The 23,853-nt window shown below is 45.7% G+C and overlaps 7 protein-coding genes across 7 annotated transcripts; 4 read left to right on the plus strand and 3 right to left on the minus strand.

The window, feature by feature from the left end:
- Positions 1-1,042: 1,042 nt before the first annotated feature.
- Positions 1,043-2,372, plus strand: VFPPC_06781 (hypothetical protein; the record flags this gene model as incomplete). The annotated part of the gene is made up of 3 exons (XM_018285758.1): positions 1,043-1,124; positions 1,212-1,871; positions 1,993-2,372. 3 exons carry the CDS (start codon positions 1,043-1,045, stop codon positions 2,370-2,372), a joined length of 1,122 nt encoding a protein of 373 aa, XP_018138545.1.
- A 768-nt stretch (positions 2,373-3,140) lies between these two features.
- On the plus strand, positions 3,141-4,325 carry VFPPC_06779 (o-methyltransferase-like protein; the record flags this gene model as incomplete). Its single annotated transcript, XM_018285757.1, has 1 exon — positions 3,141-4,325. One exon carries the CDS (start codon positions 3,141-3,143, stop codon positions 4,323-4,325), a length of 1,185 nt encoding a protein of 394 aa, XP_018138544.1.
- Positions 4,326-5,419: 1,094 nt separating this feature from the next.
- On the plus strand, positions 5,420-6,557 carry VFPPC_06777 (retinol dehydrogenase protein; the record flags this gene model as incomplete). The annotated part of the gene is made up of 2 exons (XM_018285756.1): positions 5,420-5,566; positions 5,619-6,557. The coding sequence occupies 2 exons, from the start codon at positions 5,420-5,422 to the stop codon at positions 6,555-6,557; spliced, it is 1,086 nt and encodes a 361-aa protein (XP_018138543.1).
- Positions 6,558-9,047: 2,490 nt separating this feature from the next.
- VFPPC_18199 (hypothetical protein) lies at positions 9,048-9,638 on the plus strand (the record flags this gene model as incomplete). The annotated part of the gene is made up of 1 exon (XM_022429849.1): positions 9,048-9,638. The coding sequence occupies one exon, from the start codon at positions 9,048-9,050 to the stop codon at positions 9,636-9,638; it is 591 nt and encodes a 196-aa protein (XP_022285126.1).
- Positions 9,639-10,215: 577 nt separating this feature from the next.
- On the minus strand, positions 10,216-12,390 carry VFPPC_06776 (heterokaryon incompatibility protein; the record flags this gene model as incomplete). Its single annotated transcript, XM_018285755.1, has 2 exons — positions 10,216-11,870; positions 11,913-12,390. The coding sequence occupies 2 exons, from the start codon at positions 12,388-12,390 to the stop codon at positions 10,216-10,218; spliced, it is 2,133 nt and encodes a 710-aa protein (XP_018138542.1).
- Positions 12,391-13,154: 764 nt separating this feature from the next.
- Positions 13,155-13,514, minus strand: VFPPC_06775 (ankyrin repeats (3 copies) domain-containing protein; the record flags this gene model as incomplete). The annotated part of the gene is made up of 1 exon (XM_018285754.1): positions 13,155-13,514. The coding sequence occupies one exon, from the start codon at positions 13,512-13,514 to the stop codon at positions 13,155-13,157; it is 360 nt and encodes a 119-aa protein (XP_018138541.1).
- Positions 13,515-14,377: 863 nt separating this feature from the next.
- Positions 14,378-16,135, minus strand: VFPPC_14107 (hypothetical protein; the record flags this gene model as incomplete). The annotated part of the gene is made up of 6 exons (XM_018291878.1): positions 14,378-14,754; positions 14,843-15,232; positions 15,291-15,384; positions 15,435-15,514; positions 15,656-15,890; positions 15,944-16,135. The coding sequence occupies 6 exons, from the start codon at positions 16,133-16,135 to the stop codon at positions 14,378-14,380; spliced, it is 1,368 nt and encodes a 455-aa protein (XP_018138540.1).
- Between the last annotated feature and the right edge of the window lie 7,718 nt (positions 16,136-23,853).

Consider the following 23,853-nt stretch of genomic DNA (forward strand, 5'->3'; position numbering starts at 1 on the left):
GTATAATCAAGGAGATTAACAGCATGCTGGAAGTCACAGGACTTTGAACATTGGGACTTAGTTTACTCCACCTTGTCGCCAAAGTTTGCGATTTCAAAGGCCAATACCTAGAGGCGAAAACTACGTGTATATGCTCCCAGTGACCTTAACCAGATTTTATGAAGCGGAACCTTCTGCAATGTCTCATTTAGCAACCTCAGCCCCCAATCAGCTGAAGACACACTCCCCGGATCTTCTTGGACTAGCCAAGAATTGCCTTTGAAGCAGTGGGCAAACGCTTTGAACAATACACAGCCCAGCGCTTTGGTCTACATCATACGTATTTAGCAAATAATCAAGTCTCCCCCTCATGAAAACAAACTCGAAATTCACTGACTTCGTGGACTTTTTTTTTCAGGAGCAGTGCCACAGCCGCCCACGTTGCTTTTCAGCCTCCCTCCCTTGCCTCATGAGGAGCCAATCGCGGGATAAGCCGCAGGAACTGAAAAGGACTTATGCAGCGCTAACCCATGGTCGGAATTGATCTTCCAAAGGGTCGACCGCTCTGGTTCCACAGTCCCTGGGGGAGCCTGCCAAACGGTTGAACACCAACCCGACCCTGGAATCGGCATTGAGAGCTAGTTCCCCGTTTCCGCGGTCATAGATCGGCGAAGAAAGAAAAAGTGACAGAATCCAAGGATAGGAAGATCGGCCGCCAAAGATCTACCCCTACGTAACATGAGTTTTCGCTCATTTCTTTTTCCATATGATGCTTCCTTTTTCGTCTTGTTGTTTAAAGAGGGCTGAGGGCCCGACACTAACGGGCCGCTCCGCACCGTTCGTAATTAGCAACACAGAAACAAGCCATTTTGACCGAGTTCTACAAATATCGTTATTGTTTGGTCTTGAAAGGGAGCCTTTTCATCGATATACTTTCGACATCGATCTCACTCAGCTATAATTGTTCTCAGTAGCACCGGTCGTATTCTACGTTTGCAATCACCAGTATTTGTTGTTCAATTGTGGATTATGAGACCTCCAGCATAGTCGCTCTGTCGTTCGTATGGCGACATCGTCATGGCAAGTGGATGATTTGGGGAGTGTTGCTGATCAAGCATGCTGGGCTCTCTTTGCAGTAACTGCTGGTAAGTACTTTGTAAAGAATCTTTCCTTCATAGCTTCGGATGAATTTAGTAACTATGCTGAGGGCCACGGACTAACAACTGCACTAGTTATTGTAATCCTTAGAGTTATATGTCGACTCTTTTTGAAACGAGGACCCCACGGCGGCATCGGTCTAGACGACTATATCACCATCTTCTGCGTTCTCGTACTTCTCGTAACATGCGTGCTAGTCAATATTGGGTCCTCCCATGGTCTAGGCAGACACATGAAGACACTTGAACCAGAACAAATCGTGCAAGCCAACAGATGGAACGTCATAATCAGCTCCGTCCTAATATGGTCGTTCTCACTACCCAAATTTGCCATGGTGGCTATTCTAAAACGAATTCTCAGTTACGGATTAAAAACGACGATTGTCTTCTGGTTCCTGGCCCTCTCGTCCCAAGCTTGTATCCTCGCCACGTCGGTATGGTGGTGGAAGCAGTGCACACCCATCGAGCGAGGATGGGACCGCACAATCGAAGGAACCTGTGCGCCGGTGAGCGTGCTGGCAAACCTGGGATATTTCACTTCTGCTTATTCGGCGTTTCTTGATATTTTCTTTGCCATGTATCCGATACCCTTTGTTATGCGGCTCAATATGCCACTCAAGTCACGAATCGCGGTTTCAGTGGCACTTGGGCTGAGCGCGCTTGCTTGCATTGTGTCCATTTATAAGTTGGCGATTTTTGGGGAGATTTTTGAGATTCTCGCCGTGGATCCGACATGTAAGTTTGCAGTGAATTTCCTCATATAATCATTCTTTTTTAGGTGATGGGACTCCACATTTCATACCATGGAGAGTGTTCTCGTCAACAGATTCGGGATGCTAACCTGCTTTATTTACAGATCCAGTACCGTATCTTGACATCCTCGGAGTTGCGGAAGGCTCCATTCTGCTCATTTGTGCATCTCTTCCCACGCTGGGACCGCTCGTCCGCTTGGTACGAGACCAATTCACCACACATCGGAGCTCGAGACAGCAGTCAAACAAAAGCGAAGGTAGTTCTCGTGTCATTGGAGGCCAATGGTCAGGGTACAAGGGCCAGAAACTTGATGATGGAGAGCACACGTCTATCAACGACAGGTCTATCAATGGTATGCTTTCCAGCGTAGACGACATCCCGCTGGTTTCAAAGTCGGAAGACAGGGACGTTGAATCAGGCAACGTCGTTGGCAACACGAAGTCCGAGCATGTTCAAGGGCTTCCGAAGGCGACCAGGATGTGAGCTGGCCACTCCCTGGTTTGGTGGCTGGTCCCTGGCACACTGTTGCATATCAACCCCCTGCGAGCGCGGTGATGAGTGGAATTAAACCACTCATATCCAAGGGGACAGCTTTGTTATTGAACCGATCGTAACATCCGCAGTTTATTAAATAAAAGCAATAAGTTACACTCTTTACTTCGTATGTTCCAGGCAGTCCATGCTTCATTGTGAGCTTCCAAATGCACACCGGTTTTGTGAGGGCTCCGTGTAACCGATCGACAACAACAACCTCAGATATGATGTTGCACAACCCAACCAACGTCACCACCCACAATTGCACAGCAGAGGAATGCGCCTGTGGCAGATTTAGCGTTCAGCAACCGGGATTCATAGAACCACTCAAGTGTACCACAAACCTGGGACCAAATTCGCCGATGGCCGCCCAACCACCCACTGCACATGCCGCACCTCGCCAAACTCGCCTCCAGCAATGTGGCGTAACGGTGGAACGGGCCGGCTCATAGTGAGGCATGGCAACAATCTTAGCTCCCCATCATGAGAGACTATGGCCAGGATGGGACTAGCCAACCGTTCATCATTCATATCCCTTCCTCTCTGGCGGGGAACCACCGCGGAAAGTCTTCAAGAGAAACCTGTGAGGAAATTAGGCGGGGAAGAGAGGCATTTCGGTTTCCTGGTTGAAGTCATGGTCATAAAATTCAATCTATTCGCATCCTTGTAGAGTCAAATCACACAAACCTTGCATCGCATATGCTGCTTACTCACACCATGGCCACGGCAGACAAACTGATTCAAGACCTGCAGGGTCTCGATGCGAAGACATTCGCGACCGAGGCTGAGCGTGTACGAGCCAGAGATGCCCTTTTTGGGGCCCTGAGACGCGTTCAGTCTCCATGGGATATAGTGTGGGATCAAAACTGGGTAAACCCAGCTACCAATGCCTCCGTCAAGACTCTCATCGATGCAGGCATCTTTTCGAAGTGGGCAGAAGTGGGAGGCACGCCAAAAACATCTGCCGAGCTCGCTGAGCTCGTGGGAGCAGATGCCCTGCTTATTCGGCGCATGATGAGGCAAATTTCGGGTCAACATCTCGTGACTGAGACATCGGAGGACACCTTTGTTCCAACACCCTGGGCAAAGGCACTTGCCGAGGACCCTGCATTAACAAGCGTGTATGGCAAGTTCTACTCTCGGCTTAATAACCCCATGTTCATGAGCCTGCCGTACTTTTTGAAGGAACGGGGATTCAACAACCCGACAGACGTGACAGACTGCAATTGGCATTACTGGAGAGGCACCAAGGATGGATTCTTCCATGATGTTGGTACCGAACCAGAGCTGGGAGCTCACTTTCATGATGCTATGCAATGCCACTCAAAGTACAACCTAACGCCTTGGCCGGAGGTATACCCTACGGATAAAATTCTGGCTGCTGCCAAGGAAAAGCCAGACCGGACTCTGGTGGTTGACATTGGCGGCAGTAAGGGCCACGATCTCGAAAAGTTCTACCTTCGTCACCCTGGTATCCCGGACGGTAGCCTCATTCTACAGGACTTACCTGAAGTTGTTAAAGACTTGACGCTTTCCAAAGCGATTACGCCGGTGGAATATGACTTCTTCACAGAGCAGCCTGTCAAGGGTGCAGCCGCCTACTTCATGCATAATGTTCTTCATGATTGGGCGGATGAAAAGGCGGTATCGATTCTAAAAATCGTTGCAGATGCAATGGAGAAGGGCTACTCGCGACTACTTATACACGAGAGTCTCATTAGCGCTGTGAAGCCCCTAGCCAGAGTGACCACATCTGATATCACCATGATGGCTTGCCTGTCTGCTCAAGAAAGAGATGAGGGCGAGTGGAGAAGATTGATTGAAAAGGCTGGGTTGAAGGTGATTAAGATTTGGAGGCCAGCACAGTCTGTGGAGAGTGTTATTGAGACTGAAGTGGCATGATTTCTACTTGCAACGAGTTGAAGAATAATTTTTGTTGATAAGCGAGGACTCAATATACAGAAGAATATATCCACTTTAAGTTTAGGGTTGTCGCAGAAGAGATAAACGGAATTTGACCACAGCTTGTGCATATAGTAAATTAAAATTACGAAGACGATATGGCTGCCTGGAAGCTCAAGCATCGAGATTAGAAACTGGATCGCGAATGTAAACCTGCAAGGGGAGGGGGAAACGGTAAGTCTCTCGTCCAGCGCGGCGATCTTGTTGTAAACTGACGACTCGGCATGGTCGGTCGTCGGTCGCAACATCAGACGGAATGGTATCGGGATCTGTAAAACTCAGTACTTACCACGGAGTGGGCACTCAAGAAAAATAAGTAGCCTGGAAGCCAAACGTTTGTACAGATTCCAAGACTTCTCAACTTGCATACCCTAGGGCAACCACCGAGTCAGAAATTGAGAGCAAGCCCGCCATCAGTATTTAAAACTGGATTAAGTTTATTGGTGATTTATATACAATTCTGGTATTGCGGCCTGTGAATAGCAAGGGCCCAAGTAATCCATGGGCAGCCTTGATGTGTCACCACCATATCTCAACAATTTTCCACAATGATTTCGTGTGGCACGACGCTGTCCGTCGCAACGGCTGGCCATCGACACGGGGGTAACAAAATCCGCCAAGGCTAGTTTGGGCACCAGCTTTGCGTAATAAAATGACGACACGAAAGTCTTTTTAATTAAGATTTTGCGGAGTCGGGCATTAAGAGTCCATATTGTCCGAGCAGGTTGGAACTCTTCAACCTGCTACTTGGCCCCGGCGGATATAAGAAAGCTTACCTCCGCATAGTTGCCCCACATTTGATTGGTGGTGTTTCCAGATCGGGAAGTTTTGGCTTAGACTTATCTGGAGATGAGTTCGGAGACTGGTGAGCTTGTTGCCGAACGCCAGAGCGAAAAATAAGTATATATACGGCTTGTTAGTTGCCTTTGGAAAAGATTAGGTGCTTCTTCTCTACTTGATTTAGCGGCAATTTACTTTGAGACTCTCAATACACTGCGTCCACAAAGGTCCCCAACAACTATCCTCAGCACACAATGGCATCAGTAACACATGCCGAGTTTGGAGCAAACACTGAAGGTGTCGAGGTAGCCAAGGCATTTGCCGACGGGGTACGCGGAAAAACCATCCTAGTTACGGGAGGAAATAAAAACGGACTGGGATTTTCTGCCGCACACGCACTGGTATGTACAGTCATGCTTCTGAATTCTACGCCTATAACTAACACTCTGCTAGGCATCCCAATCTCCAAAGCAGATTATAATCACCGGTCGAAACGTAAACAGGGTTCAAGAGTGCATCGATGCTATCAAGAAGGACTTCCCTGATATCGACTATCGCATCCTGCAAGTCGACCTCTCCAGCCAAGAATCAGTCCGCAAAGCAGGCGAAGAAGTCCTCTCCTGGCAAGATGTACCGAAGATCGATATTGTAATCAACAGTGCTGGTGTAATGGGCATCCAGGAACGCACTTTGTCAAAAGATGGAATTGAACTGACATTTGCCACTAACCACATTGGACACTGGCTTCTCTCATGTTTGATTATGCCCAAGCTCATCAAGGCGGCCGAAACAAATCCAAAGGGAGCAACAAGAATTGTAAACGTTACATCTGGGTCACCGTTCATCTCAGGCATGCGATGGAGTGACATGACCTTTGACAAGAAGAACAAAGACCTACCCGAGGTGGAGCAGCCCGTATACAAGTTCTTTGAAACCTGGGGCTACAAGGACTCAGACCAGGTCGCCTATATTCCACTAGATAGCTACAACCGCAGCAAAGTGGCAAATGTGCTGTTTGGCATTGGCGCAAATAAGCGGCTCTTTGACAAGTATGGCATCCTGACGCTGGCTGTACATCCTGGTGTCATTACAACGGACCTTGGTAGGAACTTTCCGGAAGAGACTCTCGACGCTGTCAAGGAGATGAGCAAGAATGGAACGTTTACATATAAGAGTCTTGGTGCAGGGTCATCCACGGCAATGGTTGCGGCTTTGGACCCAAAACTAGCTGTTGGTGTTGGCGAAACTCATAATGACAGTGAGAACTGGGGAAGCTTCATGGCTGATTGCCAGATTACGGGTAAGGCGAAACCTCAAGCAGTTTCTAGTCAGGAGGCAGAAAAGCTATGGGATGTTTCTGAGAAGCTCGTTGGTCAGAACTTCTCTTGGTAAATAGCTCGCGGGTCATACATGAATTGTGTATGTAGTCAAACTTCTGGTGAGGAGGCTGTTGGTTGTGTGAAAGTGATAGCACTTTCACATGAGCTATTGTAAGAAGAAATTAGAATTTACTACAGTTGAAATACATCTGAGCACATTCGACTTGGTATTTTGCTCCTCTTACTTGGTGCATCTTAGTCCAGTGCCTGTGGGAACAGCTCATCCAGCCACAATGCTGTACCCAGCTGACAACTTTATTCCCTTCTGTTGCTGGGAGACTAGGCCTCTTTCGGCTGCGGATCTGATGTAAGATGGCGTTCAGAGTCTCCAACCCCGGCTTGTTCAATGTACCTTAACTGCTCTTTGCCTTCTTCTGTAGTTTGGGAGGCGCTGTTTGCCCCGCTGGGTTTGGTGGCACCCCAATCGGGCAAGGCGCCCTCGCCCACGCTTCACTAATGCCCCACTTTCTAGAGCTAGCTGTATAAATTCGCCGAACCTCCCACCACTTCGCCAACTTGTACTCTTGACTTCAGTCTCCTCCCAACCGACGCATTTTTTCCCTCACGGCCTGCATACCATCCTGGCTTCATAATCCATGGATCCCCGATCATGCAGGTCCTTTCATTTCGCCGCCCTGTTTATTCGCTCCCCTGAGCCAGTTTGCCAGACCGACGCCCGTTTTAACACGCCAGCTACCCCCAGACCTACACAGAAGCCAGCCTGCGTGCCTTCTTTTCTTAACGAAATAGTTTCTTGAAGCCTGATCTATCTGATTTATTATTGACGACATACGAGTGCGTAACCTCGTCTTTGCCTTTGTTATTTAGTTTGTCCAGATAGGTTAAAGACATCTTGAGGCAACGCTCTTACTGTGAGCGATAATAGGCCTTAAGAAACACATATTTAATAACTTAGCTAATAGTAAAAATGCCTTTTATCTAGTTTTAATATATTATTATTGCCTTTACAAGCTAAGATGTATAGCGCGCATTAATTTAGCCTATTATTATGTGCCTAGGACAGCAAGATAGGATCTTTTGGAAACAAGACTAATGTAAAACTAACCCCTAACAGCGACTGTGGTTGGTTATGTGGATAACTTTGTGGAAATTGCCATTTGCATGAGGTTGGAATGCATTAATAGATGGGCATCAATAGTCCCACGCAGAAGACTTACGCGCATATTACCGAATCGACTGATGATGACTGCATGTTAGATGAAAGGAGAGCATCGTATATGCGTGCGTGTGACTATTGGAGTGTCAGGCTGACTGCAAAAGCTCTGCCACCGAGGCTGAATTTGCGGCAATATTGCCTGGATGAGAAACATGTCCGAATCAGGCGCGGCAAATGTGGCCTGGCATCCTCATGATTGGTGATCAGAAGGATGTCATGAGACGGCTTCAAATCAACGGAACTCTGACTAGTTGCGACGACAAATTTGCGTTGACACAACGAGCAGACACGAGAGCAGATTTGCATCCACTTGGAAGTACTGAGCCGTTGTCAAGTATTATAAGGCGCTTGCCTTGGACTCCTGAATCAGAATCACACTCTTTTTCTCTCAAGTTATCAATTACATGTTCTTATGATGCTGACTCCTTATTTCTCTCGAAACCCAGTCTATCTGGTCACCATTAACGCACATGTCTGCTAACAGATCTTTTAGCAAACCGCCGTCCTGCGAGCAGCAGGAGCTATCGCAGCAATATAGAACTGATGGGTTGTCTTAGGACGGATATTTGCCGCCCATAAGCACGATATCACAGTGCCAAATGACTAGCAACAACGTGATAATGATTTCCTCTGATAAGGAATCTAACACGGACGATGGAATTAATGATGTTAATGACACATCGTGGAGTTCTTCGCCTTGCGGATCTCATTCGTCTATTGCAGGAAGCGACGCTTCCGGGGAGTTGGTAGAATCTTACGACGGAAAAATCGACCGTTGGTAAGTCTGAGGCAAACGGGTTCCAACAGTTCGGTTGTACTAATCATCGGTCCTCAGAACACCCTCGTCAACTTCTTGGCCCGACAGATCGTCCATCACCATCCGGGTCTGTGGCCGACGACTCTATGGAGATCCCATTTAGCCAGTTTGTATCCGTGCCACAAATTCCAGTTTGCTCGGACAAAATGGCACCTGAACCGACAGGCTCGTTTAACGTTGCTCTAGAGCCTGATGATGAACTTTGCCCTTCCAATCAGCTTGAAACTCGAGACGCGACTTTGTCGAATTATGATGATTTTGTTGACAACAGGGATAACACTGACGCCTCGGCCAATGTCCGACAGGCAAGCAAAAGTTCTCCCATGCTTGTGCAATCAGGTACTAGGTCGTTTGACGAAGCGGCTGTCCGAATTTCAACCTAGGGGGGCAAGCTCTTAAATGCAACCAGCGACGATGCACGGGACCTCTCGGGCCACATTCGTCAAGAGCGTCACACGGTGGAATCAAAGACGCAGTGTCTTAATGAAGCCCATACCGGCGTCATCACCATGAACGACAGAGAAGGAAGCTCTATAATTCCTAACCTACATGGCAGTAGCAACAAGCGACGGCGCTGCAAACCTCGTGAGCCCGCAGACAGAGGAAGCGACAGTAATGATGAATTTGTTTTAACACAAAAGCTACCAAAGGCTAGCTTGCACCATCACAAACAAAATCCAAGCCATTATATCAAATCTAATAGACGCGTCACCAAACGGCGAGCAAGAGACCACGAGAATGTTTCACATACGAGTGGATGTGAGAATTTGGATACTACCATTGCAAGCTATGAAGAACGGCTCCTTTCAGATGCCGTACTCAAGTGCCAACGAGATAACGGGACGATGACGTTTCAAATGCAATTCACCCATACGCCCTCTCCCTGTGGTATCCACACCAAACATCCACAGACACTTAAACGCACGAACCAGTCGCGAAGCCGGGCAGTAAAGCCTAGAGATGCTGGGTTGCTCAACGAAAGCTCCTTAACATTAAAGCAAGGCGTTCCCCTGCGTCATCAAGCGACTCCGAGGACGACGACATTGATATCTACAGGGCAGAATTACTGGCTCAATGGGGTAAAAACACCTTCTTCCTGAGATGGGATGTTGACGGCAGCACTGGTTGGGAGCCGCGGAGGAACATCCTGGACAAGAAGATGCTGCACAACTTTGAGTCGAATTACGACGGATTTGATGAGGGAGTTGATGTTCTGGATACACCTGAAACCAAGGGCGACAAGCGAAAATATCTCTTGCATTTCCGTGGACGGCCGGCGGGTGAGGACTCTTGGGTTGATGAGAAGTTGTTGAGCCAGAGTCTTCTAGTAAAATCCAGGAAAAGGGGGCTGGATACCATTAGTACTTGATATATGCGAAATCAAGACGTTCCTACGAGTATATCGATCCAACTTGCTTCTTACAGGGTTTTGAGACTGGGCAAACCCGCCGATTTAGGTCAAATTACCGGCTGGTTCAGGTAGCAGTGCATGATTCAGTTTTGTTTACTCTTCAATGAGAAATTGACACGTAAGATAGGCAGGAAGGTCAAGTGCACCAAGCCCGCCGTTCGTAGATTTGTTTTGAACGTATTGCAAATATGCCGGGTGCAATAAAGGGATACTAGCTTCTTCGTATTTTTCATAGCGAACGCTGTAAACATGCCAAAAATTCTCAACTAGATGATGCATATCAAGTGGCCGTCCTCCGTATACTCTTCACATGGAAACCGGCTTTCCTCGTCACTGCGAGTAAGGACTTTTGCCTGCAAGTCCATACCCCACCCACGAGCAAGCCCTATGCGACGGAAAATCCCTCTCCCCCGATCGACGACTTCTAATAACAGGATGTATATGCTCCCCTCCTCGGTCCTCCGCACTCTGCCAGGCATGCAATACAGTGCTGCATTGGCGTTTTGCTCCTTAAAGCTATTGTGAAAAGAATCGAGCATGACTTGAAGCTGTGTTTCTTGCATTCCGTAGTCATCTAGAGCACTGAAATGCAAACCGTTGATGACTACGTTCCAATTTTTGGTGTTACATGTATCTGGCAAACATGGCTTCACCAGCAGTATCTGTTTTAGCATCCCGCGTAAACGTAACCATCCACTCCGGATGAGGCCTGTATTGTCATCTGTTGAGTACTCTAGGCCTAGGGATTCCACTGTAATAAGAACATCAGCAGCCTGAATATCTGGCCGGCCAGCTGCAACGGCTCCAGTTGTTGACGCCCATGACCAGCTTGGGGCACGATATGTCCCATGCCCCAATGGTGTACCTTCTGGGTACGGAGTCACATTCCAGAGCAGCTCGCATGCTAAATAGCGTCGCCACATGCCGGCGACATACTCATCCTGCAAAATTGGCCTCAGAACCTTTGCAATACCAGAAAGAGCGACGAGTTTATCATTCGGAAATGTAAGACTGCATGCCGTATATTTTTCGACAATTGGAGGCCAGAGTAGGTGAGCTGCAACGTTGCTGCAGTTTACCGGAATATACCGAGCTGGGGAAAGGCTCTTGATGCGGGAATCAAGTGTGGAGATCTCGGGTGGTAAGCCATCTGGATAGACCTCGGCCGCGACTTTCGTTTGACATTCCCAGAGCAACTGGCGGACCCCGAAGTGCAATATGCGACGAGACAGTAGTCGTTCCTGAAGAACCCAGGCCCTAGAATTGACCAGAGCGTGAGAGACTTCGCTTTCCCAAAACTTGAGGTGAGATATGACGTACGGGGCAGGTTGACCATCAGTAGTGAGATACGTAACCTCTGGGCGAAGTGATTCTGGATTCCGGGCGCAGAACAAAGAATGATGAGCATCTGGCACATCCACAGCAGAGATGTTGCAGGACGAGTTCGAATAGACTTCGCCCATCAGAGATGCTTCTTGTCGCCAATCAGCAAATCCATCCCCATTCTGGATGATACATAAAGAATCAATCCACAAATATGTAATACCCAAATTAAGAGCCACATACAACACGTCTTGGTACAACTGAGGCAAAATCGTTGAGGGAAGCCCAAGGAGTATGTTGTGGTAGTTTTCAGTTGTTAACTTTATACACTCAGCAGAGCCCCAGCAATGACTAAGAGTTAAATATGGTCCGTCAATAGCGGAATGCCTTGTCTCGATTAGGCGCCAATGTGGCCCTGCGCTATTAGAAGGCTGAATTTCGAGAAGACGAGTCGGATACCAGTCCTTTTCTGAAGGACGTTTGTTGCACAGTGGGTGATTTTCTTCACAGTCGGCGATCCAGCTCTTCGCAAGATCAAATAACTGGATAGATTTTGTGTTCTGTGAAAGAGGCTCGCTGATTCTTATCTTGCTGAAGGCTAAATCTCTATTAGATCAAAGATTTTCTGACTTGGACGAGCTCCCCCGCCTCGACAGCGGAGAGATATGGGGGCGACTCAGTATGGCCTTACTGTCTCGAGGCTGCAATACAAAGGTCGCGTCGCACCAACACGCCCTGCTAGGCATCATTTCGGAAGTAATCATTGCCTTCACATTGACAGCAAGCTTCAATTGGTACCATCCCAGATGGCCGTATGGTGGGCCATCGTCAACACCAAATGCCGTAATGAACGGCTCCGTAGAGTCCGCAAGCGTGCCGGGCGACTTAACGTCACTCACATCTTCAAGGACAGGATCGGATTTGGCCAAGGCTGAAACCGTGTCGCGGTCTGTAGTCCGTAGGCTGGCCCATAATCGATTACAGATGTAACATCCTAATGCAATAGCGTGCTTGAGGCTCCTGGAAGATCGGTGGTGGATTCTTAACTCTCCAATTGAGGTTGAGTGGACAACGAGAAGTTGGGGAGTAAAAATTCTCTGGCAAGCCGTGCACAGCATGTGTATAACTGGTATACACTCTTAACCTGCGTATAAAGTCAAAATTTGGCGGGGAAGCAATCAATCACCTCAGCCTGAGAGTTCCAACACCATCGCAAAAGTGATCGGCGCTTGTTGTCTGAGAATATTGCGGCGGCCAGGCTCGCTATAAGTAACCACACAACTACTATGGCTGTCTGCCTTATTTCCTGTACTGCCTTGTGACAAGGTCCTGTGGAAGCGATGTAGGCAGTGCAGTCACCTACACCCTTACGGGCTAGAGGGGCTGGGGAAATTAGGCTGCAACTTCTTTCAACTAGCCAATAACATACGACGAAGCGAAGTTGCAGTCAAATGATTGAGGCTTGATTGAGTTTGGTAAGTTATTCAGACCTTTAGGCAGCAGTAGGGTTCGGCCCTCCAGACAGGGCCTAGATGTCCATTGATCAAATTGGTCCCTACTTGCCACTTCGAGACGGCACGCTGCACAATAGTTTGACATCGAGTTAGATTAGTGAGGCTGTCGATAAGCAAAAGGTCTACAGTACACTGCCCGCAAAGCCACAGCGCTCACGCACGAGCAGCCTAGCCAGCTTTGCCAACAGCTCTTTAATCGGCAGAGCCTCATACATACCACTTGACAGATCAATGGTGGTGATTAACCTTGTCCACTTTTAGAGGAAACGTAAAAGCTCAACTATATCATTGATTCGTTCGTCGTGCATCCCGCTGGAGCATTGCGATTTAGGATAGCTATCTAATAAGTTCATTGCGACATTTAGACATTAGGCATTCCTATCCTTGCTATCCTCGTCTGTCTGCCTGGTACCAGTGACTGCCTCTACATTGTCTAATAGGACTTGCACGATCTCGAGATGTCCTCGTTCAGAGGCTGCCTGGAGCGCATTGCCATATAGTCCACCTTGGACATGGACTTCAGCTCCCTTGTCAAGTATCATCCGCACAGCCTTGAGATGACCTCCTTCAGAAGCTGCCTGAAGAGCATTCCCATACCGTCCGCCTTGAGCATTGACGTCGGCTCCCTTGTGTAGCAGGATCTGCATAATTTCGAGATGTCCCCTCCGAGAAGCTGCTTGCAGAGCGTTGCCGTATCGCCCTCCTTGGGCTTTGACTTCCGCTCCCATGTCCAATAACATTTGCACAACCTCCACATGTCCTCCTATACAAGCTTCATGTAGGGCATTGCTCTGGTCTCCGCCGACCTGCGTGGGGTGTTGGCCCTGAACTGTCGAAGCCGCCAAAAGCGGTGGCCGTTCCCGCCAGATTCGGTGGGGAGAACAGCGTCTCCCGGATTCTGTCTGTATTCTGGGAGGCGCTGTTTCCCCTACCGAGTTAGGTGGCACCAGGTCTTTCCAGGCTGGAGGCGGGTGTTCCCGAACTTGCATCAAATGTGAAGCCGCTTCACCGTTAGTTACTCCTCTCGGACAACCGGGCCGCTCATTAGCTGCCCTCTCACTGCTTGGGCACTTACAGAATCCAACGAAACAATGCCAACGCATAAATGCAGCTACAGCTGAAACAGATGAAGTGAGCATGTTTCTTCAGTAATTCAAATCTTGGTAGCAGATGCAACTTACCGACTTCTGGCCACAATTTTGGTAAACCTTCCGTCGTAGGTATGTTATGCTGTCCGGTGAAATAAGTGACACTACAACCGTTGTATTCCCTCTATGATTGACAACACATCGCAGCAGTCAGCTTCCCGCAGGTTCAATGTTCTTTGTGAATCTCGACAAGCACTTCACATGATACAGCACCGTGCTCATGGGACCATTAAATGGGCTCTGCGGATATATCAAGGTAAGGGGTTACCAACCCGGCCAGCAATCCTGCTCAACAGCTCAATCCAGAAATTGTTTGTTCCACCATGGGTCGTTCCATCATCATCATTCATGACTTTACCACCCCGAGAATGCGCCAAGTTCGTTGATCCTTTTTGCTGCATTTTCGCACCTTTCTTTGCCACGATAGACGCAGCAATTGAGGCTTAGTCAACAATATCGCGACCGCGATCCGAGCCGTTGTCGGACTCCTCGTCACTAGAGTCGACTCTCAAAGCCGATGACAGCTCCTCCACTTGGGTTCTCAGATACGATCTGATGTAGCGCAAGGCATCCCTGGGATCTGCCTCGTCGCCATTGGTACGTTCTGCCGTTTTTGAAACCTTATTGCACCGTTGACGCCTTCTTTGTGGTATTTGCAAGCGGCTAGCTATGAATCGGTTCCATCGATCAGTAATCTCTTTGCCATGTTGCTCTAGAAAGCTCCTTCTCATGCCTCTGCTCGATCTGGACCTCTGTATCCACTGACGGAAAATGTAAACTTCTAAGAAGACTTTTCGAACAATTTTGACAAAAAGAGTCCCTTATGAATGCTGTGTTAGCTAGTGTTGATAGAGTCTGGTGCATATCGTACTACCTACTCTGGTGGAGCCGTGTCGCAATGTTCTTACAGTCCGACTGGGAAATGCCTTTGGCCAACGACACCGCTGCAACTACGACGCCTATGCCCAGTACTATGGGATTTGTAACAGTGGCTGCCGTGGGTAAGGCTCCTGTGCTAATAGTAGTGAGGACTTGGGCAAAGGAAAGCTGTGTGATCGGTACGGTTGCCGTCCCCATACCCATCAAGGCAGTGGCGGCACCTCCCAAAATTCCAGCTGCGCTAGCAGCCATGCCTTTGTTCGGATCATAATTCTGGCACATTTTAATGAAATACTCCAGTATAGTATCATTGCTCAGTGTGATCTGTATTACAGACACGGATACAGATGCGCAATCAAGTTTCGTCGTCTTTAACCAGTTGTCCACTGTTTCAACGTCTAAGCTCACTCTCAGATTCTCTTTATATTTTTAGCCTGAAGTGCAATACAAATAAGATATTGGGAGGAATTCCTTTACCTGGAAGTAATATTGTGCTATCTGCCAAGGCTTTTATGGAGTTTTGCAGCTGCTCGTTGGCCTGACTCAATTCGTCTGTTGACACGCCTTTGGGCTAGAATGGATTAACCTTGCGACGTTTCTGACTACGTAAGTAAGACTCACTGTGCTGAGATCTTTTAAAGCTTTGAGAAATGAAGTTCCTTCGTTCAATTTCGTCTTCTGAGGCTTCTCGAGTGGCGCGTCTATAGAGTCAAAGTTGCATGTTTGTATGCCCGTTAGTAGGCTATATATGAGAGCGAGGTAGCTTTAACAGACATTAGACGCGCAGGAACTAAGAAATGAAAGTCCTGAAACTACTTGCCAACTGGGGATATTGTTCAAACCTGGTGGGATAATCTTTCCCAGGCAGTCTGATAATCCTCGAGAAGTTGCCGCAGCGAGTGAGAATCGGAATTGCAAGTCCACCTCTGGCTGAAGAGGAGAAATGCCGAGAATATTCCTGGTTGTAAGTTTTTTAATAAAGTCTCTGTTATCGCGCCTGCAAAGGGCGTCGCAAAGCTGCCCGATAGCCAACTTCAGCGTCCTGTCGAGCTCGGAATTTTTCAGTCGGAGCTTTATCTATCTTACTGTGAGAAATCTAGCTATCATAAAGTAACTATAAGTGACCATACCTGTGCTACATGGCTCTCTGGTAGTCTTGCGTCCCGTACCCTCAGCTGCTTTGATGAGTGAGGAAGGGCCTTCAACCAGTTGTTCATGTGATCCTTGAACTCCTGAGAGTCATTATAGTCCTGTTTTAGGCCGCGTATTTGAAAATGATACGATTTTGATGTAGCACTTTCGAACATACGATCTGGACTCATGGCTGTGCATTGAATTGTTGTACGTGTATAGTTTGTTGTGCTGTTCCAGAATGAGGAAAACGAGGACAAGGGGCCTAGGAAGTTAAGTAGGGCCAAGTTTTTTGCAGCGAAGGCTGTTCTGGGCCGAATCCAGCCGCATTTGCAATGCCGCAGCCGCCCTCCTCGTGTCGTCTTGGGTGATCAAGTGCGGCATCCAGATATCCTTCCGAGTTAGTGCGATGCAATTGTTATAGGTTGATCATTTGGCTACTGCTTGCAGCCCACCATCTCATACGAATAAAAACACCACATAGGCTGCGGATTTTGGCTAATGTCGTACAAGACCCATGCATCTGTTCAGCTTTGAGTTGATGCAACAGATGGTTGGTCAGGGATATGCATTTGTGACGACAACGCATCGGAGCTGGTCGTCATTCTGCGACCCTCACAGCCTCACTTCAACAGGCAGAACGGACACTTCCATGGGGTCCCTACTGCCGAATTCTTCGGCGTTTTACCAGCAATTTCCCTAGAATATGGCAGTAGGTTTCTTCCACCAGCTACGATGGTGAAAAATCTTGAAAACATGTTAAGCTGTGACCTTGAGCCGTGACCTTAAGCCAAAGGCATGTGTTCCATGTCGGACTCGGAAAGTCAGTGTGGTAAGAAGGAACCTTGTGGAAATTGTTGCGAGTGGGAGATTAAGTGTGTTTTCCCGTCACCTATGCGAACTTGCAATCATGTGAGACGAAGGGCTACAGAAACAAGATGCACTATGAAGCCAAAGTTGGAGTCAGCATCGCGTATTCCACGTCGGGACCTAATTAACGATTTGATGTTCTTGAAGTAGAATTTGGGAGAGCAAGCACTGCTGCCTGGCCAGCGGGATCAAATACTTGATTTCAGTCAGCAACTCGAAGATATTACGGAGACAATTACGAACAAAATGGGAGGGGCACAATAGAGCAAGCTTTGGCAGGTGTGGACTACGCTGCAATTACTTAACCACGGCCTTGTGTCCTTTCTCAGCCGAGAACCATAGTGGTGTCTAACCATACTTATCCTTCGCCTTGACATTGGAGCCTTTCCGCAGCAGCTGATGGACAACCACTTCGTGCCCGTTGTTGTTCATAGCCTTAACGTACTCCACCACCAAGTTAGCCACTTCTACCTAACAATAGCGTCCATGGGACATTTTTTTGCAATGCCTCAACGCCAACGAGTTTAGTTGCCTTCAAATAAGGCCAGAATTAAGATAGCTAAATTAGCTATAAAACAAGGTTAGTTCCAATTAAATTAGGCCGCTACAGCTAGCTTTAATGTTAATAAAGATATGTTCTATAACTGCTGTAATAGAATATGTTCCCGACGTGATTGTGTCCCTAATGTAAAAACGCTATTAAGCATAGAAGAGAAAGTGATAATAGACTATGTGTCAGGGAGGGTGTTCAAATAAGCAGAGTGAGGGACAAGGGGAGTAATCTTGTATTCGTAGCGAAATAGCAGATATCTGGCAGTCAGAATGGTGACGGTCTTAATCTCTAACCTTCCTTCAAACCCCAAAGATCTCTTCTCCCCTTCCTTTTATACTAGGAGCGGGGTAGCAGTGCGGCGTCTGCTACTCACAGTCAGCCCCTCTTTGGGATAGCTTCTGACACTATGCTATTATTATTAATATGAATAGGTTTTAACTTAATTATCATATATCGTAAGATACTACTAATAAGCTACTTAGCAAGTACAGTTAGCCTAAGGCTAGGAAAAATTAGTCATTAAGATTTAAATAATGCATTCTAGAGCTTAAAATACGTATTAATTAAGCTTATAACTACAAAAGAGTTCTAAATAAAGACCTAGAGACTATCCGCGTATAGTTTTGCCTTGCGCAGAACATAAGAGCAAAATATAGCTTCCTTAATAAAGATACATATAGCTTTAATAAAGCTAGCTTTTAAATAGGCATTAATTAATAAAGTTAATAAGTAGATTAGCTAATATAATAGCAATAGTAGTAATTAATTAACTCACTAAGATAGATCTAGTGTAGATATACGTCCGCGATATTACAAAGTACAAAGGTAAGGTAGGCATAAGAAAAGATGGGAAAGGTTGATAGTTATAGGAGGCCACCAAGATTGCGGCCAATTAGAGCGCGGCTCCGCCCACCTATCTCGCTGCGCGGGTGCCTGGCTCACCCAGCCGCGCGATTCGCTGGAGCGAGGGAGCCAAATCCGCAAGTTCCTCGGGGTCGGAGCAAAGGATGGAGTACCCGCGGCTGCATAAGATGGCTATTAACGTACTTTTAATTGCGCCTATGTCGGATAAAGCTAAACGTGTCTTTTTAGGTACTTGGCGTACTGTGTCGTATAATCGTGCATGCCTCGGGACAGAAACTATTGAGATAACGGAGTGTCTTGGAAGCTGGAACAAGAACGACCTTATCCGGAAGGTATATGTAGTTCAAGATAATGGCAATTCAGAATAAGAACAATAAAAACGACAGTGATGTTATCTTGTTCCTGTGCAGCTCTTTATGGAGTTCTTGCTCCTTAAATAATTCTCGCTCAAGACGAGTGGCACTTTCGGCACCGTAATACTCGATCCCAATTGATCTCAAAGTTGTCTGACATCTATCCATGACGAATCCAGTTGTGGGGAGAGCGGGGAGGGGTGGAATTAGCCAACGCAATTGTATTACTGAGAAACGATGATAACTGTCGCACCGCTAGCACAATGACGTCATGTCTTAGCACTTACTGATAAGCTAGTCAATCAGTATCAGTAACAGAGTATATCAATCAATCAGTATTAGTACAGGCCTTATCAATTAGTACTGCTTGTTGAGAAGTCTGGCTGAGGTTCAAAGAACCGCCTTCACAAGCAGCACTGGTGTCAAAACCGACGGCCTCCATTTGCAGTAATCTAGCACTAGCTCTAACCAATGCCTTAGATCTAACGATATGCAAGTCAGTGCAAGCGCGGTCTACTTCCTGTGTTGCAGACATAATACTGCCTTTTAAAGCCCATTAGCCTACGCTAGTAGATATGCCTACATCGCTAGTGCTATTATTTTCTTAGCTGCCTGCATAAGCTAACCTTAGTTTCTCTGTATTAACTCCTTAATCTAAGGAGGTTTTACAGATACCTACGAATAAGAAAGAGCTATTAGAGGCGCATCCCGCGCCCGTGCTTTCTCACGCAGAGCGATATAATTCCCTGCAGGCTATTTATGCATAATATATCTTAGCTAGAGATGCATAGTATAAAGAGCAGCCTATAGGCAGTATTAGAACTAACTAGCAATATTATAAAGCGGTAGGCCTGCCGTAAAGATATAATAAGCAGAGTTATAAGTGGTGCCTAGACTATAAATAAATGTCTAAGCGCTATAGCACTATAATAGGGTTAAGGGAATAGACTAAAGAGAAAATAATAGCATATTTAGATTAGAGTAAAGCAGAAGACAAACGTGTTAAAGCTATTATAGCTAAAGAGCTATATTATAACCTATAGGCAAATAACAGAAGGGGAATAAAAGATGTCTAGAGAAGCGCAGAAAAAGATAGCAGAGAGCAGCAAGCATTACACTTAAAGGCTAGAAAAGTTATAGATTATATTATTGTAAAACCTTAGAGAAGATATTCTTTAAGAATAAAATAAGGTTTTTCTTTTTGGATCTCCCAGTTTAATTACCCACACACTAAAGTATGCTGTGGACGCACTAATGGGAAATGCCCCTCTACGGTGCTTAGTTATTTTGGACGCCTGGGCGCTCGAGGATAAATGGGCGCCCGGGCGCCCATGTAGCAGCCGCCCTTTTGATGGTTTGGGCCAATATACATACCATTAAATGCCGATAGTTCTGCCTATTTAGGAAAGAGATTCCACCAAACTGCAAGTTGAGTGTGTTTCGGAGTTCTTGGCGTTTGCACTGCGGACAGGGCCTGCACCTCAAGTAATAAGGTAGTAGCGAAGAATTTACGGTGTTTAGCTATACGAGTGGACGGAAGAAGGGGGAGCAGCTAGCAAAGCAGCTGCGGCTTTGGGATTTAAGAAAGGTCAGTGTGAGGGGAAACCTAAAGGCTACTATATACCAATTGCTGTTTTAGTCCAAAGTGTTTGCTGTCCTAGGTGTCTGTTGTCTGCAGTGGGGTGTCGTGCCAGCTGTAGCCTGGGGTAGAAGGTATATGCCGCGGTTGGCATAGCTACACGGTTGCTCTCGGCGCTAAATATATGTTCCGGGCTAGTAACAAATAAGTGCAATTCGCAAAGGGCCCAGTCTATTCGCGAATCGCCCGGGCCAGTAACAAATATCCACATTCGCAACTGGCCTAGTCTAGTCGCAAATATAAACTAGCGGTATATGCTAAAATAAGTCTACTAATTGCGCTTCTACTTCTCTATCTTTTACTTTTACCAAAATGCTAAAATGCTAAAATAGAGCTAGTAGTTACTCTTATTAATCTATTTCTAAATAATATGCGCTATATATTTTAGTCCTATATATAAAGCTCTATATATACTAATAGAGAGCATATTAAATACACTAAATAGCGCAAGTTATAAATTCTCCTTAATAACTCTAACCTAAAACTATAGAACTAAGTAAAATCTTAACTAAAATACTAAGCTTTCTCTAAATTTAAACTTATTAATAATAGGCTATATTATAGGCTAGATTCTAAATATCTAGAACTATAATATATAGTGCTTAAAAATAAAACTTTTAATATTATTACTAATTAATATCTATAGCTACTTTATGCTAGAAAGAATAAGACTTAAGTAGTAGTATAGCAAAAGTTTTATAGCATCACGTGTGTAAATATTAAATTTATTATTAAATATTATAAGAACTATACACTTAATTAACTAGCTGCAATAAAGGCACTACTAGTTCCTATTATTACTAGCTAGGCTTAGGAGTATATCTAAGCTAATCTAATTAATATATAATATAAACTATTAGGTTAATATAAGTAGATTCTATATATTAAGGATTACTTTTCTAAGTATACCTAGCTATATCTATTAAAAAGCAAGTATATAGACCTAATTACAGAGGCGTTTACTTGCTTTATTGCTGCCTTTCTATCTCCTAAGATTATCTAGACTAATAATAGCAAAGAGTTTAAGGGAGCCTTACTAATCTTGCTGCGCAAGTATAGAATCTAGATTATTAATAGAGCGCTAAGGTTACCTTAAACCTAAGGCTTAGTTAAGCAAGCTAATAGAGTTATAGAAGCAAAGCTTAGAGCTTAGAAAATAGATAATAGGTCTACTAAGTAAGCTAATAGAATTATGGAAGTTATATTAGCAATAAACACCTAGAAGCATTCTATGATTAGTTATGCCTCTGTAGAGCTACTCTTTAGGAAATATGCTCTCTATACTAACTGGCTAAATTAGCAAAAGCGAGTAGACTCTACCGTTAGCGTGCCTTAAGAGGATTCTGCTTAAGCTTTAATCTATACCCTTAGCCTAATACTTTTGCTTCTAGCCCTATAATTAATATTAGCGTTAACCTAGGCGCTTCTAAAATTACCATGCTTATTAGCCTAGAAGCTAGGGTCTAGTCAGAAATTAACGTGTGCATCTCGCTATTAATCTAGAGCTCTCTAACTTATAAGCTAAGAAAGAAGCAAATAAGCTTACAGAATATAGATCAGGTAATCGCAAAGGCCTAGAAGGCAACCTAGAAAGCAAAGCTTTAGATAATACAGAAGTACTCTAAATAGCACACAATCTAACACTTTAATGTTAGAGATATTATCTCTATTAAGGTTTCTAGAGAAGATTAAATATCTACTAATAACTAGCAACTATTTAGGCGTATTCTAGAAGAACTCTACTCCTATAGATACAGGATTTTAACTACTTTAGGGGTTATTAAGCGGTTAATACCCACTAAGGGACTAAGCGCAGTAAATAAATCCCTATAGTTAGATATTATTATTCCTCTAACTGCTAAGAAAGTTACACTTATAGAAGCAGCTAGGGATGCTTCTACTAGTGCACAAGTAGAAGTATTATATTAGTATAAAGGCGAGTGTAATACTAAGAGATATAGGTATTATAAGGAAGATAAAGAATATATAGTCTACTGCTATAGAGATAACTATAACTGCGAAAATTAATTAGGGCTAGCAATTAGCGCTAAACTAGTATTAGTTAAGCAACCGAAAAGAAAGAGGGCAAGAGCAGATACAGTAGAGAATAACAATTAGAACATGGTAGGTGCTATGTATTTGCGACTAGACCGGGCTAGTCGCGGATGTGGATATTTGTTACTAGCCCGGGCGATTCGCGAATGGACTGGGCCCTTCGCGAATTGCACTTATTCGTCACTAGCCCGAAACATACATAAATGATACGTGGGCACCCGAATGCCCAGATAGACTAGCGCACCCGGGACAGGGCATCCATGTAGCAGCCGCCCCGCTGACGGGCGAGTGGTAGGGCCACCGACTTGGTGCCTCTAATTCCCACAACCCCGGTGGAGGGGCTTCTTGAAGCTGGCCAATAAGGCGGCGCCGCGAGCCTCAAAATTGTTGTCGACGAACCCCAAATTGTACGAAGAAATTGGAAATATTTGTGACTGAGTAATTGAAGTTCTTTATATTCTGCCTCTTGGTGCCTCAAATATAGCTTCCTGCTCGCGGTCATCTTCTGCAATGATATCATAAATGTAGCCAATACCACGTCTTCCTCGTTGTGAATTATCTGCAAATTCGAGTGCAACAGCGGCTTCAACACGTTCATCTTCTTTGTTTGACCAGTCTAGATACGCCGTTTTCTCCTCTCTAGTCAATTTCCGCGGCCTCTTTTCGGGTTTGCAGAGTTGACCCATTTGCTTCCAATTTTCACACCACTGATAGTCTGTCTTCGCATAAGTAGGTAGATTTGAGTCTTTCCGCGAGAGCCTGGTAGTGCTGAGTACGGATTACTCCAAGATCTTGCTCAAGTAAGCGATACTCAACTGTATTCCCTTCAGTTATACTCAAAATTTGGTGGAATAATTATTGCTTTTCAATATTCTCAATATGCTCCATATTGCTCAATATTGAAAAGTCCTGTATTGAGGAGTCAATATTGAGAATATTGACAGGGGTTATGCAATACCGGATGCATCACTGCCCATGATGATAATCAAGGATTCATCCTGAGTTACGTACCGACTTGCGGTAGTTTGAGTGCTAAACACCAGGAGAAATTTGCTTTCAATTACCCTCAGGGATTTGTGAATTATGGCCGTACTGAATAGTCCTCGCCTTTCGTTAAATGGAAAAGACTGAAAAAATAACTGGCTGCCGCACCAATGTCATGAACGTCCGATCCGTCACACCCCCCTGGAGTAGCATTCCATTTAATGATTACAACAGGTGGTCGATAACATTGTCAATAACCCTCCTTGCTTGTCGATTATGTCCCTGACATGCTCGTGGAATCAACCCCGCGGGAATTGTCCTATGAAAAGAATTTGGAATGTATTGCAGTTTCAATTAGGAAGCAAGCAGTTGTTCAAATCCTTAAGGTCGGCACTAACTTGGCAAGTTTTGGTAATCATGTAACACATTATTAGCCAACCATATCAGTGCCAAAGTTCTCACTTCTCCCCGAGATCACTAAATTTTCGCAGCACCTTAGCTAGTTCTGGGGACAACCACGATGCTCGAGGTCACGGGTAGGTTGGTCTGTGATATAAAGGTGCTAGATTGCTAGAGTGATATCATAGGTGC

This window comes from Pochonia chlamydosporia, assembly GCF_001653235.2.
Source record: "Pochonia chlamydosporia 170 chromosome Unknown PCv3seq00008, whole genome shotgun sequence".
NCBI lineage: Eukaryota > Fungi > Ascomycota > Sordariomycetes > Hypocreales > Clavicipitaceae > Pochonia > Pochonia chlamydosporia.